Source organism: Amblyomma mixtum, chromosome 5, assembly GCF_055824585.1.
Source record: "Amblyomma mixtum isolate Tamu chromosome 5, ASM5582458v1, whole genome shotgun sequence".
NCBI classification, from domain to species: Eukaryota; Metazoa; Arthropoda; class Arachnida; order Ixodida; family Ixodidae; genus Amblyomma; species Amblyomma mixtum.
This window is the reverse complement of record NC_143016.1, coordinates 32937864-32954452: the sequence shown is the minus strand read 5'-3', so window position 1 is coordinate 32954452 and position 16589 is coordinate 32937864. Positions and strand designations below refer to the sequence as shown.

The 16589-nt window shown below is 48.9% G+C and overlaps 1 protein-coding gene across 1 annotated transcript in view; it reads right to left on the bottom strand.

Annotated features, from left to right (window-relative positions):
• Positions 1 to 207: 207 nt before the first annotated feature.
• Kap-alpha3 (karyopherin alpha3) overlaps positions 208 to 16589 on the bottom strand; it is a 33835-nt gene continuing 17453 nt past the window's right edge. The window contains exons 10-11 of the mRNA XM_089543865.1: positions 15029 to 15355; positions 208 to 4131 (exon numbers count right to left, since the gene is read on the bottom strand). Of these exons, the coding sequence (XP_089399991.1) occupies positions 4036 to 4131; positions 15029 to 15355 (423 nt within the window). The 3' untranslated portion in view covers positions 208 to 4035. The remainder of the gene's footprint in view (positions 4132 to 15028; positions 15356 to 16589) is intronic.

The following is a 16589-nucleotide window of genomic DNA, read 5'->3' as shown; positions in this document are numbered from 1 at the left end:
TAATTTACAAAACCTAAAGGATACTAGCGTTTTTCCATGGCCGCCTCCCTCACCACACCAGAATTCAAGGGTTTTCAAGGACCCCATTAAAATTCCCCCACTCTAAACCCTTGAAAACACTTCTTCCATATTCAAGAGTTTTCAAGGACCCGCATGGACCCTGAATTCTCTGCATCAAAAACAAGGGAGGACACCAGAAGGCACAAGCTGATTACCAGGTTCTTTTTTATTTGCCATGGCACCTCGGTTTACAAGGGGCATTTCATTCACCCTTTGAATTATGTGCCCGATTGAAATAGCACGTCCTATACAGTATAAAAAAATTTGTAATTTCAAGTTACTCTTTGTAAACCTAAAGGTAGCCTGCAAGGAGCTTGAAAAGGGAGAGACATCTTTGCAAGGAAAACAAATTTCGAACCCCGCCAAAAAGAAATTTACAGGTAGTATTTGCTTTGCAGTGTATGTACAATGGTCCTCCTTGGAGACATTTGTTTTCCTTACAAAGACGCACCACGACATCTAAAGAGCATCAAGACGCCGGAACTTAAAAGAAAAATACGCACTGCACACTCTCCCAGAGAGGCATGGGGACCGCCAGCTAGACAGGAAAATGATGCAACAAAAATAACAAGCATTTTTCTTTTTGTCTTAAGCTGTAACATGCACAGTCTTCCGGCAGAGAAAAATAATTTAAGGCATAAAGCCAACCACAGACATTAATTAGTTGACACTACCTGTCAGCTGCTGCTCACCCAACCAATACAACAGGTGCTCAAAACGGGAATTACCACACCTTGGTGAACTTGATTCGAGAGCTGAGCAAGCAAACGCTCAGCACGCTTACACATCCCATCAGCGACCCCCAGGTTCAATTCCAATAAGACCTATAAAGGAGGAGTTTGTTGAGCTCATTTCGCACAACTTTGCACTGGCAACAAGTTTAGTGGTCCAACAGAAAAAAAAAAAATGCTTGCACCAAACGCACCCCTAACAAGTCATCATCACCAGCTTAAAAACGGTAGCCGCCAGCAACAAACCCTATTTAGCAGCACCCAGTGCTCCAGGCTTCAAGTTCACCAAGCTGTGCCCAACAATGCACTGGATGAACACACACACACACGCACACACACACACACGCACACAGCACCCCTGAAACAAGGCTCACGGGGCAACAGAGAGGTTGAAACCACAGCAGGTTACACTAGACGCGTAGTGCACTGTACGTTGTATGCCATCAGAGTTGGCTACAGGAGGCCTGGAGAGGCAAGAGCAGGAATGCTACCGAAAAACAACACTAAGGACTGCCAGGCTCCACCTCCTGCACACAATTGCACCCTGGTTTCAATGATCCATCAAGGCGAGAGAGAAACCTTTTTTTTTTCTTTTGCGGACAGCATATATCACAAGGCGGTGTTTCGATCCACTTGAAGATGGACGTTTGGGAAGCTTTAACATGGTGATCCTCACACGCAGACAAACCTCCTGCAATCTGCAATTACAATGCTCTGCCCAGACTGGTTAATTCCCCTGCCAGGGAAAAAATGAGAGGTCATTTGAGCAATTTCACAGTCAGCACCTAGCGCACATGGCCAGTCCACAAGGGTGCCTCAAATATGTTGCTGGCACTGAAAGAAAAACTCTGATAACATGCTTTTACCTATACTTTGAGGATATGGCAATCATTCTCCACAATTTTCAACACAGCAACTCTTCCAAGACACTAGCTTCCTTAACGAGACCAGTCCATCTGTGCCAAGAACCTAATAGGGCATCTCGGGAATCCCACAACAGTGCATGAAATGTCTGCCTTTCTTAGAAAAAAAACTCCTGAAAGCTAGAAACAACGAGAAATATTATATAAACAAACACATCAACCATTGAAGCAAACAGCTATTGCATTTTACGTAAAGGTCAAAGCACCCAAGGACAAAAAAGAAATCAGCGCCAAATAATACTATTTATACCAGCCATCAAAAGTTGCAAAAACGCTCAATACGACGTGGAAGCGATTGATATTTTAATCGCTCATTTCACAACACACAAAGAGGCAAGAGAAAAAATGGACAAAAAGCTTCTGGGTTTTCAGCAGGCTCAAAACAGAGCATTACTGCAACAGCAGTCACTTGGGTCAAAAGTTGTACACTTGCCCTGCTCGTACAAAGTTTCCACCGAATTATGACACAACCAACCTGTGTCCTCACATGGCTTTACAATTTGTTAAACATACACGAAGCCTACTTATAAACACCTCATGTTTTGCTAAAAAAAGTCCGTGCGACAGCAAAACATGACTGTGATCAAAGGGCGCACAGCGACCCCCATTGCAATCATGCCAAGAATTAAACCTGAAAGGCTCCTTCTGGCAACATTAGAGTGACTAATGAATGCTGTGAGCAGAATTGCATCAATATTTACACGAAAAGGTTCATGCCACAGTAAGCCAGCTCAAGGCATACCCCAATCTTAGACATGAACCATTTTGCTTAGACTGCTTTGGGAGCTGCTCACAAAACCCAGATGCTTCAAGCACAACTGTCACTGGGAACAAAGAAATGGAAGCAGCTTCACCTACAGCTGGACGCTTAAAAAAAAAAAAAAGAGCAGCACAGCAGCAAGCAGCAGTTCCACGGCTCCGACTCCACATGCTTGCAGATTGGCACTTCACGCTCACCAGCTGTGTCCAGCAATTTTCACCACTACCCCGCACAGCAGCAGTGTCGCCTTGGTCTTTTTCCGTTGGCCACAAATTTTGTCCTCTTCTGTTTTCATCCAACTTCAAGGGCACTATGGGAAGCTTCCCGGAGAACTTAAGGCACCTGGATGAACAACTGATCTTCTGCAGTGCTCTAATTTTTGTGTCCTCTGCTCCTTCTGCGACTCTGGCCATTGTGCTCAATTAGTCCAGAAGGTCTTCCTCATTCTGCAGGCAAGTGGCGAAGTCCACTTTCACTGCGTAGCAGCCTTTGATCGCTTTGTTGCATGGTGTCTCTGATATTTGGCTTTAGTGAGGCATCGTTTTCGTCGTCTTTGCCGGCCCATTTCCACACAAGTTCGCCTGCGGCACTTCACAATATGAATGGGCAGTAATTAGACACTAGCTTCTCTCTCCTCCCATCAGGAAGCTGTTGAGGTATTAAGACTGACAGAGAAACCACCATTCGTTAAAAAGTAATAAAAAACAAATATTCACCACATAAAGATTCAAAATAATTCTGCCTACGAGCACTACACTAATCTGCATTCTCTTCTACAGTTTGTGACAGTCTTTTGCAATTTTTGTCTTCTTCCCTACTTTTGCTCTCGCTTGCCAAGACACAGCTAGCACAGTGCGCAGAGACTGGCTACAGGACACGACACAGCACCTCTGCAGAGGACAAGACACCTGGCACGGCAACACATGCTCGTTCAGAATACACACACAAAGACAACGAAAGAGGAAAAGAAAGGAAGTGGGGGGGGGGGGAAGGGGGGGAGCAAAGCGTGCAATTCCTCAGTGCTTGGTCCATTTCTCTCCATGATAGCACCAGGCATGAGCGACAAAGACAAAAAGAAACTGAAGGAAGGCCGCAACCTATGTCAAAAAAATACAGTAGGGACAAAGACGGACACAGCCACAGAAGAGGATGCGGAGGGGAAGGGAGGACGATACAAACAGCTACAACCACCTCTCTATAGCCTAACTTGACAGGAGGTGTCTGCACAAGAAAGGGAGACTGACACTGACAGGAGAGTGACGGCAAAAAAAACAAGGGCGTGTCAAAGCGCCGGTGGTCAACGGTGGCCTACAAGGGTGCGTTAAGTGTGCAGAATCAGAGGGCGCCACTGCTGATCCGCACCGCTACGCAGCAGACTGTCTGCGACATTGCCTTCGTTCGCTCACTCTCCTCCTGCGCACCAGTTGCACACACTGCCACTTGGCTGCTGCCAGCCGCGCTTGTTGGAGGTGCGGCCCCTTCTCTCCCCTCTTGTCCCAGTGGCAGCAGCTCTTCTTCCCGCCCCAGCCGTGGCAGCCACGGGAGGCTCCGAGCCTGGCCATCAGAACTTGAAGCCGTCCGTTGGGATGGAGGCGTTGGGGTCAAACTGGTAGCCCTGGTCAGAGCTCTGCGGCATCAGGGAAGGATCCTCGTCCACCTGCAGAGGAACAGTGATGGTGGGGAAGCAGTGCACAATGTCAGTGCAACAAAACGTCCTCAACATTCTACATCCACAATGCCATGCCTCCCTGCTGAAAGTACCGTATATACCCGCGTAATGAACCCACTCGCATAATGAACCCCCCCCCCCCCCCCCCCCCCCTACTTTTCGCCTCGAAAAATGAGATTTTTTTTTTTTCTCGCGTAAAAGCTGCGTGCCGATCTTCAGGGCCATATTGGAGCATGTTCGCGTTATCTGGGCACCATTGGCCGGCACTGCTGACGATAGCAAAGTCGACAGATCGCGACGTGATACAGCCAGCATCTTTTAATGCGAGATACGCCAACGAGGTAACTCAGTATTCTGGAGCCCTTCACTACGGCTCTTCTACCCTTCGCTCACAGCGCAGCTCGGGTGACCTCTTAGTGAGAGTGACAATTGCCGCATCTTTCCTTTCCCAGAACCGCGTGCTTATTATTGTCTAATGCGAGAGAAACGCCGGAGACACGAGCGCAGGTGACGCGGCAACGAAACTTAGCGACCGCGCGCTTTTGCCGGGGATTTGGTTGTTAGCGCCATCTGTCAAACGCAAAACAAAACCTTGCTCATAGCGCCGTTTGTGTGCAGCGGCAGCAAAACGAAGTAAAGACAACGCATTTGGATGTCAGCCACCCGCCATATTGCTGGAGCTGCGTGTGAGTGGTCTGTGTGCTCTGACTTGTGCATTGTGGTGATAGGTCGTTACGCCAGCTACACGGCAGGTTTCAAGATAAAAGTCGTGGAGCATGCCTTGGAGTACAGCAACCGCGCGGTCAGGCGACTCTCCAATGTCGACCCGGAGGTGTGCGCTACTGGCGTAAACAAGAGGACGAACTGAGGGCTACCGGAAAAGATCGGCGCGCATTTCGAGGGCCCAAACAAGGGAAGTTCCCTCACAAGGAGGAAGAAGTGCTGAACTACGTGAAGAGGCTGCGCAATGAAGGATGTGCTGTATCTCACGAGCTCATTCAGAACCACGCGCGGGCCACTGCAAGGAGTCACGGCATTCCTATTCTCGAATTTAAAGCCAGCAGTGGTTGGGCAACTCGTTTTATGCGTCGGAACGAGCTATGCCTGAGAAGGCGTACGACGCTATGTCAGCGGCTGCCGGCGGACAAAGTGCGCGAGTTTCATCACTTTGTGATACGTATCCGGGAGAAGTTCCTGCTTTCTCAGATTGGGAATGCCGACCAAACGGTGATAAACTTTGATATGCCGCGGAACAACACTGTGGACCTGAAAGGTGCAAGAAGCGTGCACGTGAGGACAACGGGCGCCGAGAAACAGCGGTGCACCGTAATGCTCGCTGTAACGGCGGATGGCAGAAAACTGCCGCCGTTCGTTATATTTAAGAGGAAAACTCTTCCTAAAGGCACCTTTCTAGATGGGATTCACATTCGTGCCCAAGAGAAAGGGTGGATGTCGGCACAACTGATGGTCGACTGGCTCAAGACAGTCTGGGGACGGCGACCAGGGGCCCTTCTTCTGCCGTCGCTCCTTGTCTTAGTTTTCGTGGCCATTTAGATGAAGACATCCGGCGCCGAATGAGCGAGCTGCGAACAGACATTGCCGTAATTCCGGGTGGCCTAACCTCAGTGCTGCAGCCACTTGACGTCTCTGTCAACAAACCATTTAAGGACAACGTGTGGCGGCTGTACGCTGAGTGGATGGCAGCGGGCAACCACGACCTGACACCGACTGGTAAGATACGAAGGCCAACCATCGACATGCTTTGCCGATGGATTTTGGAAGCGTGGAATTTAATTACCCCCAAGGTGATCGTCCGCAGCTTCAAGAAAACTGGAATCTCAAACTGCTTGGACGGCACAGAAGATGACACGTTGTGGGACAATGACGATGACGACGACGAAGTTGCAAGCGACGCGAGTGAAAGCCACGACTCGGAGAGCGAGGCCGAGTGACAATGCGAGACCGAGCCAAGCAGTGTGTGAAATAAATTTTTTGTTCACATCGGATCTGTGGTTTTTCTATGAGGTAATGCTGTGGTTGCATTTTTTTTCCATGTTGTGATATGAAATTTAATCGCCCAAAAAATTTCGGAAAAAAAGTTTTCCCACATAACGACCCCCCCCTCCCAACTTGAAGTCAATTTTTCGGGAAAAAAAAGTGGGTTCATTACACGAGTATATGCGGTACAAAGAATGCCATAACTACAGTAAAACCCCGTAATACGTAGTTCGCGGGAACACGGGTATAGTACGCACCACCTTAACCGACCAGAAATCGGTCATCTTCAGTTGCCGCCGTGGCGGCCGTGCGGCGACAACAGCAGTCTCAAAATTGGAGAGACTGGGGGCAAGCTTTTCCATGAGGCCCCTCTTCTCGGCGAACGCCCTCATTACTGCCAATGCTTGCGAAGCTTCCGCTACAGTGGGGCTAAAATCTTCGGTTGGCAATTCGTCGCCGCTGTCCTCATTCTCAGCGTCTTCCTCACCGCCTTGGGGTGGTGCAACTGCGGCGACAATCTCGCTGTCCGACCAGCCTGGAGTGGTTGCAACGTCGCTGTCGACCTCACAGAACATTTCGAAGTTCACAGCCTCCGCACCACCCTGTCGTTCCAACACCTCCGTTAGTAGGGTGTCGCAGTCATTGGCGGGATCGCAGACTTCGGAATCGCTTGCGCTTACTATGATTTTGCGCGCGCGAAGCAGTTCTGTATTGTTACAGGATCAACCTGCTGCCACGAGAACGCTAGGAGGTGCACCGCACCTAGCAGATCAATTAAGTACGTCTTCCCGCTTTCCATCGCCAGGAGCATTCTGCGTAGGAGGTTCTTCCTGTAGTGGTGCTTGGCCGAACGAATGATGCCTTGGTCGAGAGGCTGCGCAAGTGCCGTGGTGTTGGGTGGCAAGAAAAAGAGCTTGATTGCGCCCAAGTTTGTTAACTCCGAATGGCAGGACGCGTTGTCAAGCACGAGCAGGATTTTTTTTTTTTCTGCCATGAAACGCCGATCCAAAAGCCGGATGTACTCTTCAAAAAGCTTGGCAGTCATCCAGGCTTTCTGGTTGCTCCTGTAAATAACCCCCGAGGGCAATCGACCGCCTTTGAAGCACCTTGGATTGGCGTATCTTCCAATGACGAGGAGTGGCAGCTTCTGGCTCCCGGTCATGTTGACCGCAAAAGCAACTGATACTCTTTCTTTCGAAAGCTTGCCACCGGTGCAGTGTTCCCCCTTAACGCCAGTGTCCTGTTGGGCAGAAGTCGGTAAAAAAGCGCCGACTCGTCCAAGTTGAAAACGTCTTCTGCGGCGTAGCTGGTCAGCTCTTGTTGAAGTAACCCATTCTGCCATTCTTCGGCACCCTCTTTGTCCGCGTGTGCTGCCTCTCCGCACACCACCTTCGAACTTATGCTGTAGCGTGCTTTAAAACGGGCCAACCAACCGTTACTGCACGAAAAGTCTTTGCAGTTGAGCTGGGCCGCAAAAACTTCCGCTTTTTCGGCGAGGAGAGGTCCGGTGACAGGCAGGTTTTCTGACCTTGCTTTTTTCAACCACAGCACTAAAGCTTCTTCCACTTCCGGAAAAGCTGATCCCCTTAAGCGGCACCTCTTCATATTCGACAGGGCCCCGCTTTTCAACTTCTCCCGAGCATTCCAAATGCCGCAGACCGTTGTTAACGGCAAGTCCCACGCACGCGCTTGTGCACTTTTCGTAGTTCCATTTTCAATTGAAGGAATAATGTCCAACTTCTCCTTAACTGTTAGCACGCGATACTTCGGTCGCGTAGGCTTCGGCATGGTGCCCACCGTTCGCGTGCACACGGAACAAAGACGCGCTTTGCCTAACTGCAACACATCCACAACATGTCACGCGCGCTGCGAGGTTTCCTCGAGGTGTAGCGAGATCACATGACATGGGTAGAGTGGGGGGTGACGGTAATGGTTACTGCGATAGGGCTGGCGACGATGCATTCGCGCGCAAGAACGCAGAAGCGGCCGACGCTTCTCGGGCTCCCCATTGACATGGACATCGCCGCGCTCGTCGGGACATGGCCGAAATGGCCGCAGTGTTGAATCGCCAGCGGTTTGCACGTTGACAATGCTCTTCGGAAAGGCGGAAAACGTTTTGCGTAATAGCATGGCGCCAGCCAAATCGCGACGGCAAGTACGCATTAAGTGGTAGGCAGTTCATGGGCTACTATGTTTTAAGCGGTCAGCCAATACATTGGTTTCAATGGTGGCTACGCCGGGGAATTCACACAACTACATTTTAACCGCAACTACTTGGTAAGCGGGTACGTACTAATGAGGTTTTACTGTACTATGCAGCTAAGGGGCAGGCTAGATGTGCAAGGCTTGTACGACACGGGTGCACCAGGCCAAATACACAACGCCGAATTCAAGGCCGAGACAGAAACCTCAGTTGGCCTGCTTAATGCACGACGATTACATGGCCTATGCAATAAACATGGTGGCCCAGTAAGCTAGCGTACTACAGACTACATTTCTAGCACAGCTATTCCTTACAACAGATACGAATTAACCTGCTATTCCGCAAATGCACAGAGCTGTGTAGCAACACTGTCTGCAATTAAAGATCTGGGCTAAAAATTTGCCTCGCTCTCTGATAGGTAAAACTCAAATACCCCGCTACAAAAAGAGTTGCTCCCTACAAACCCTCGTAGGCAAAGGCCAGTGCCAGTAGTGAAACAATACATATCAGTCTATTTTTTCACTATGAATGCAACACTAACCACAAACCAGTCCTCATTAAAACAGTCCTCACCTGGCAGACACATTTTCAAGCAATGCTCATTATTACCATGGCCAAATAGCAACTGAACACTTCACAGAAACCCCACACAAAAATTAACAAATGGCTGCACGCGCTGTCCCTAGGTGACACAAATTACTTCAAAGGCTGCTGGCACATCAAAAAATGCTATTTTAGGGGTCATAAGCAAAGCATTGTGAATGGCTTCAAATAAAAAGAAAACTGCACTGCTGAAACTCGTTATAACGAAGTCGCATTTTGCGCGGTAATTCGCTCGTTATATTCAATATTCGTTACAAAAGTATGCACTCAAATTCCCGCAGAAAAGGTCTGTTAATAAACCCAAGTAAAGGGCACTTTAGCTTGGGTAGCACAGGGTTGAAAAAATGCACTATTTTTGAATTTAACGCGTGGTGTAAGCATGTCAAACCTCGCCTTGCATTTCGTACTGGAAAGCAAGAGTGAACTCTCACAAATCGGGTGCACGGGATGCTGGCCAGGTGCAAAAACTAATTTATTTAAAAAACGACGCAATCTTCGTTTGGCGGCACTTCACATTATTTGACTGGTTAAATTTCTCGACGAAATCAACACAGAGCAGCGCTTTCCCAATGTCAGCTGATTTAGCCACAGGTAGGTTCCCGAGGTACCCCCTCAACTTCCTGGCCAAGACAGCGGCATCGGCGCTGCTGAGAGCTCACACTTCGCCATCTTCACATGCATCACTGCTTGTAGCATCATCTGCAGAAACCACCTGACGAACAATTTCTTGGTCAGTCCGTTCGGGCGCCACAGCCAAGTTGTCATCTGCACAGATGAATTCCTCGAACATGACGTTTGGAACCGCCAGTTGATGCCATGTCGTCTCGCCGAAATGGTCCGCTTGCCTTCCACTTGCATGCGGAAGCTTTCTGCCTACTTCTCGCAGTTCTCAGCACCAACGGCTGCTTCTTCGCCAGACAAGACGTGGCAAACAATCCGATGGCGGTCATTAAATCGCTGCAGCCAGCCACTGCTTGCATGAAAGTTATTGTGGCCTCAGACGCAAGTCAGACTTCTTGCCTTCATTTGAAGGACGGCACCAGACACAGGCAGGTTACGCGCTATAACGTACTTGAACCATGCAAACAAAGCATCTTCAACATCCTAGTGGTGACAAAGCCTTACACTCTTGCTGTCATTCTTCACAAGGCCTGCAGAGTGGACGTTTGCAATCTTCTGCCTAGCGCTCAAGATGGTTGATAGAGTACTAGGCGCAACACCGAAGTCCGTGGCAATGACTATTCCTTGCGCCCACTGTCAACAGCCCTGAATATCTTTATCTTCGTTTCAAGTGAAACTACTGTACGTTACGACTCGTACTGTGACGGCGTCTACAGATTGGACCATGATTGGACTGCAGCGATCATAGAGATAGCTTGCGAGTCAGCAGGGTGGCCGGGGAGCACGGGAGTTGGTTCGATCACGTGTCAGTCACATGCTAGGCAGCCGTTGATGCTAGATTCATTCGCTCTCCCTAGATGGCGTGGCGTGCGGAAACGCGGGTGATTCAAACACATTTTAGGTGTAGGCGATTCAAAAGATGAAAATTTAGCGTTTTGAAATTTTTTTCTAATTGTTTGCGCTTTTTGAGCCCTGTGAATACAAAACTGCTTCGTTATACCCGATATAGCGTCGAATTTTGAATTTTTCGTTTCGTTATACAGATAGAACTCCCAGAGAAATAAAGCATGTCCAACCAAACTTTTTCTTTACTTCGTTATATCCGATAATTCACTGTATCCGTGTTCGTTATAACGAGGTTCGACTGTACTTCCGCAGGAAATGGATATCCATCAAAGGTATAAACATAAAAGAAAGCAATGTCACCTTGGCATACTCAGGGGGACTCTGAAAGGGGCTATCAATAAAGTTGCAGTATGCCTACGATGTTAAAGGGTCAGTCTACTGAATTTTATCGGCCATATTTTCTTTGCGGCAACCGATAGCTCTTTACTCAAATTACCGTTTAGCCAGGTGTGGTGCCAAGAAGTGCGGTAGAACATTTTAAAATAGAATTTATTGATGTGGGAACACATCTTTATGAGATGGTAGTCTCATCTGGTAACCATGTGGATTTCCGCCGTGCGGCGACAAACATGGCGGCGCCCGTCGAAGCCGGACCTCTCGCTTCGGACTGAATTCTCGTTGTTGCTGCCTTTTTCAGTGCGTTCAGTGGGCATAAATGAGGCGCCTGTCTTTCGCTCCGTCTCATCTCGCCTATAAGAAAACGTATAAGTGATAAATTCGCTTTATTTAAATAATTAGAGTGACGATTCTGCCGCTTCTAGGCTTAAGTGGAGAGTCAGTTTGTTTACAGCAATGGTTCCCATCCTGACAACCAGATGACGCCACTATAGGCTGAGTGTATTTTTGCGTCTCTGCTAGCATACGCTGAACTAAAGGTGGGAATGGGCCTGCGTTTAGCGTACGTATAACTATTAATATTCATGTGATTTACAGAAAAAGCGAGCGGTACGCCTTCTACAGTCTACTAGAACAAAGCGTAAGTTTCTGTGACATTGGGGCATACAAACGGTATGTAGTACAGTAAAACCTCGTTAATTCGGATCTCACGGGAGTAAAAAATTGGTCCGAATTAACCGAATGCCGAATTATCGAATGAACAACAAAAACAGCCCATGAACGAAGATTTTATTGCGTACCTTTACTTTGCAAAGAAGTCGGTAATGGTTGTTTGTTTTTTCGTGGAAAGCTGGGCGGCAAGGACGAGTTTTCGCACATGTGCCAACCCCTCCAGTGCACGCGTGTTATTCGGGGCATCAAAGCAAAATTCCTCCAAAACGGCGAGGGCATCCGCAGCTTCTCTGGTGTTACGCCGTACCGGAAGTTCTTCGCGGGGGCCGTCTTCGTCGGATACTTCGTCGGACAATTCGTCCGTCGCACCGAGGGCATCGGCGATAATTTCCGCATCGCTTAACTGACCGGCTACGGTAACACCGTCATCGATGCCGAAATAGTCGACGAGCTGTACTTCGGCGGGAAGCAGGGCAGTGAGTGCTCCTTCATCTTCTTCATCCTCGTCAGGCGCTGCGACGTCCGGACTTTCAGAAGACTCCGGTCGTCCAAATCCACTATGCCTGAAGCAGTTCGCCACCACTGCTGCCGGCGTGTTCCACACGTGCGCCAAAATGTGGATAGCGCTCAGGAGCGTTACATTGTAAGCTTGCCTTCTGTCCATGCAAAGAAGCATACGCTCCAAAATTTGCTTTCGATATTTTTTCTTGACGTAGTGGATGATGCCTTGGTCCATAGGCTGTAGGGCGGAGGTCGTGTTTGGCGGTAGAAAAACAAGTCGGATCGCCTGAAGATCAGAAACGCTGCAGTGCGCGGTGCAGTTGTCAACAACTAGCAGCACGTTCCGTTTCTTGGCTTTGAACCGCCGGTCCAGCTCCTGCAACCAGGAGCGAAATATTTCGGCAGTCATCCACGCCTTCCGATTTGCGCGGTAGTCAACCGGAAGGTGCTTGATGTTATTAAAACATCTTGGTTTTAGCGCCTTTCCGATGACGAGAAGAGGAAGGCGCTCCGTGCCCGTCATATTGGCCGCTAAAAGCACGGTCACACGCTCCTTGCTTCGCTTCCCGCCGGTGCAAGGGTCCCCCTTAAAAGTAATTGTCTTTTCTGGCAGTGCTTTATAAAATAGTGCGGTCTCGTCCGCGTTGAACACATCGTTTGGGCTGTAGGCTGCGATGTGTTCGTGAAGGTGGACGTTCTGCCAGTCCTTGACGACGCCTTCATCCACCGCACCTCTCTCTCCGCACACGGTCTTGAATACTAGCCCATGTCGTTCCTTAAGGGGGGACCCTGGTCTTTGAAAAAAAATTTTTATTAATGAAGTCACAGTTATGAAATTTCCAGGCCACATGAAGTTTTGTGCGCTGATTCTGGATATGTAATTTAATTTCGTGTAAAACAATTCCTTGAGCACTTGTGCAATTTTTATGCAAGTATTTTGGGAAAAGTTTTGCAGAAAATTTGCTGCAGGAAACTCGCTAAAATGCATGCCATTGGGTTCTCTTGACACCAATGAATGCAATAAGGGTAAAATTATCATCCTGGCTATCACAGAACTTGAGTTATAGAGTTTTGAAGTTGTCGCTTCAGAAATGAGAAGAAAAGTGTGTATTCCTGTTTGTGAAGTGGCAGCTTCAGTACCCTGTAACTCCAGTTCTATGATAGCCAGGATGATAATTTTACCCTTATTGCATTCCTTGGTGTCAAGAGAGCCCAATGGCATGCATTTCAGCGAGTTTCCTGCAGCAAATTTTCTTATATGCTCTCTCCAAAAGACTAGCATAAAAAGTGCATAAGTGCTCAAGGACTTGTTTTACATGAAATTAAATGACATATCTAGAATCAGCGCACAAAAATACATGTGGCCTGAAAATTTCATTACTATATCTAGATTAATAAATTTTTTTTTCAAGACCAGGGTCCCCCCTTAAAACGTGCAAGCCAGCCCTCCGACGCTTTGAAAGAATCAATGTTCATGCGGAGGGCATAGCTTTCTGCTTGCGCGCAGATTAATGGGCCACTTAGTGGGAGTCGTGCGTCCCGTGCGGTGCGAACCCATCACAACAACGCATCTTCCAGTTGAGGGTGTGCTGCGGTTCGCATGCGCTTGCGAGCTGCATGAAACTTTTCATTTTGGAAAGCTTCAAAGTTTTGTGCTTCATTTTTCACGTATGTTCCCAGTGTGCTTCTTTTCACGTCAATCCGACGCATCACTTCTTCGCGGGAAACGCCATCTTTCAGCGCCTTCAGAATATCCACTTTAGTCCCCAAGTCCTTGGCCACGTACTTAGCCCTCTTGGCAGGCGTAGCCATCACAGTGGAGCACAACAGCACAGCAGCACCACAAACGCGAACGGCGCACTGTCACGGCCCAACCACGCCGTGCGCCCAGCACGCCTAGCAAGCCTAATCCGCACTCGGAAAATCCCAAAATGGCAGCCCTGACGCGCGCGCACACACGAAGGAAAGAATGCCGACGACCGCGCACGCACGCCTCAGGCCTTCTCGTTCTCGCTCGAAGTGATGACAGTAGCGATGCGTGCTCTGAAAACTCACCTTGAACCACCGTTTCGGTTTCGGAATGGAGAGTGGTTTCCGGCTGATGGCTATAGCGATGCGTGCTCCTAAAACTCACTTCAGCGCCGGCCTTGGCCCCGTCTCCAGTCCGAATTAAGCGGCGCATGCGTAATTTTGCGCCGAATTAGCGAGAGTTTGCTGCCATAGACCTATGTACATTTTTGAAGGGAGGGAGTGAGCGGGCCGAATTATCCGAATTAACGGGGGCCGAATTAACGAGGTTTGACTGATTCACTTACGCTTCTACAAAAAAAAGACTACCACCTGCTTGAACAAAATGAACGTTTGGGGTCGCCACCATGCATTTTTTATGCGACTTTTAATGCCGAAATAAAATATAAATTCCTGCCTAAACCTGGAGCAGTTCCCTCGTTATTGATGTTACAAGGTGCCAACTACCAGAATATGCCATTATTTACACACTCATCTTGGTGAGTAGACTGACCCTTTAAAGGACGCCGCATCACAAATATCGTCCAGCAAGAATTTTTTTAATGCCTTTTGTGGAAGCAGAGTTATCTGCTGTTAAAATTTGAATTTCCGCATCTTCTCGCCTTCCGCTCTCCTCTCGTCGCTTTTCGAACGCTGAAATGTCGGCGTTTCTCCACTGGCTCCAACTACTCGGGCCCTCCACCGGCTGCCAATGCATGCAGGAATTCCCGAGGGGCAAGGGAGAGGGGGCACAGAAAAACAATGTGAGTCCACTGTTGATATAACACTATATGACGCACTGTGCACGGATTCAGGTGAAAGCCTGGCTGGCACCGCTGGTCACCGTGAGGCACGAAATCGCGTTTTTTTAAATGTATAGTGAATTATTGGCTCGCTCTCGAGATCTTGTATGCAGCATGCACCAGCTTCGTAGCCTTTGCAAGGCTGCAACAACTGGGATGGAGTGCAGGATGCATTACATAAGAGGAAGCACTGTCAAACACATAAGCAAGTAAAGCTCAAAGGGCTGCCACTCACGTCATCCGAGAAGTACTGGTCAATGATCTCGTATGCCAGCTTGTAGATTTCCTCGTTCTCATGATTCTGGAGGGCCTCGATCTTGTCAAGGCCCCCACACTCCTCGATGCTGCTGGCCACGGCGTAGAACTGGGTGCCAGCGATCTTGAGGATGTTGTTGAGGCCATCCAGAACCACCTGCACCACCTGGGGATCTCGCACGGTCAGCAGGTTGCAGAGGGGAGCCACAACCCCCTGCTCCACCAGGTAGGACACCTGTGCCTTGGTCCCACTGATGGTCAGGTTGGAGATTGCCCAAGCTGCTTCCTTCTGCGTCTGGAACTCACCCTGCACCCAACAGAACCTCCATTGCACGACTTTGACTTTCAGGGGACAGCATGGAACCGGTGCATAATTGAAAATCTTACAGAAAGGACAAGTTCACATAATAAACGTGTGCGCTACTCTTGACTGACAAAATAAATTGTACCTCTTTTCCTCACACATTATAAAAGCATCAGATTTTGTTCTACCAGAATACCAATACCCAGGAGGCATTTTGATGTTGACAAGGGGGCTAACAATGCATGAGCACTCCCACGTGTTAACGGGCTGGGCAAGAGCCGTACTGCATCGACGGCTCCAGGCCAGCCGCACACCCAAGCTGTCACCAAAACTGTCACTGCAGCAGTCTTGTAGCGGATCGCTTTGTCATGCGCGCATGTCTCCACCTTAATTCCAATTTGGAAACTCTGGGGTGACATGATGTTTGCCATTAAGGTGTTCCAGTAGTCTTTTTCATCTTCGACGGACCCTGCCAGCCATCATACGAAGCAGGGCTTGTACAATTTTGCGTAGTACCGTATAAACGCGTGTAAGGGCCGCACCCGTGTATGGGCCGCACCCCGTTTTCCCGAAAGAAATGTTTAAAAAAAAATAAATCCGTGTAAGGGCCGCACCCGAACTTTCCACAACCCAGGTGAGAATAGCCTTCTAAATGCACGCGCCGCGGCCTCCGCGATCAGCTCCGGCTGAGAGCAAAAGTGCGTTTGATTGCAGAGCCACGCATGTGCCGTGGCCGCCGCGATCTGCTCCGGCGGCGCGCCGTTGCTCCGGCCGCACGCGCACAGGAGCTTCCAAGTGCCGTCCATGGATGGCGCCCGAGGCCGCGGTCGTCATCATCATCATCGTAAACTTTTTTCTCCGCCGCGACCTCCCGCCATCCACATCGACATCAGCATCGCCAGCTCCAGCCTTTAATACAAAATGGACTAATAGAACCCGAAAGCTAAGAACGAAGTATTTACGGCTGAGGGATGGGACGCAACAAAATACTAACGTGAAAGCGGAGGTAAAGGAGACTGAAAGAAAGATGTGGAAAGAAAGAATGCAGGAAAAATCGGCGCTAGGCATATATAGGACACGAAAACAGGACATCAAAAAAGAGCGATTATTCGATAATTCGCGGGGCAGTTCACTGCTTTTTGAGGCTAGGACAGGGACTCTGAGAACAAAAACGTATAGGTCCAAATTTGAAGAAGTGGATATTTTGTGCTCTGCTTGTAAAACGGAAACGGAGACC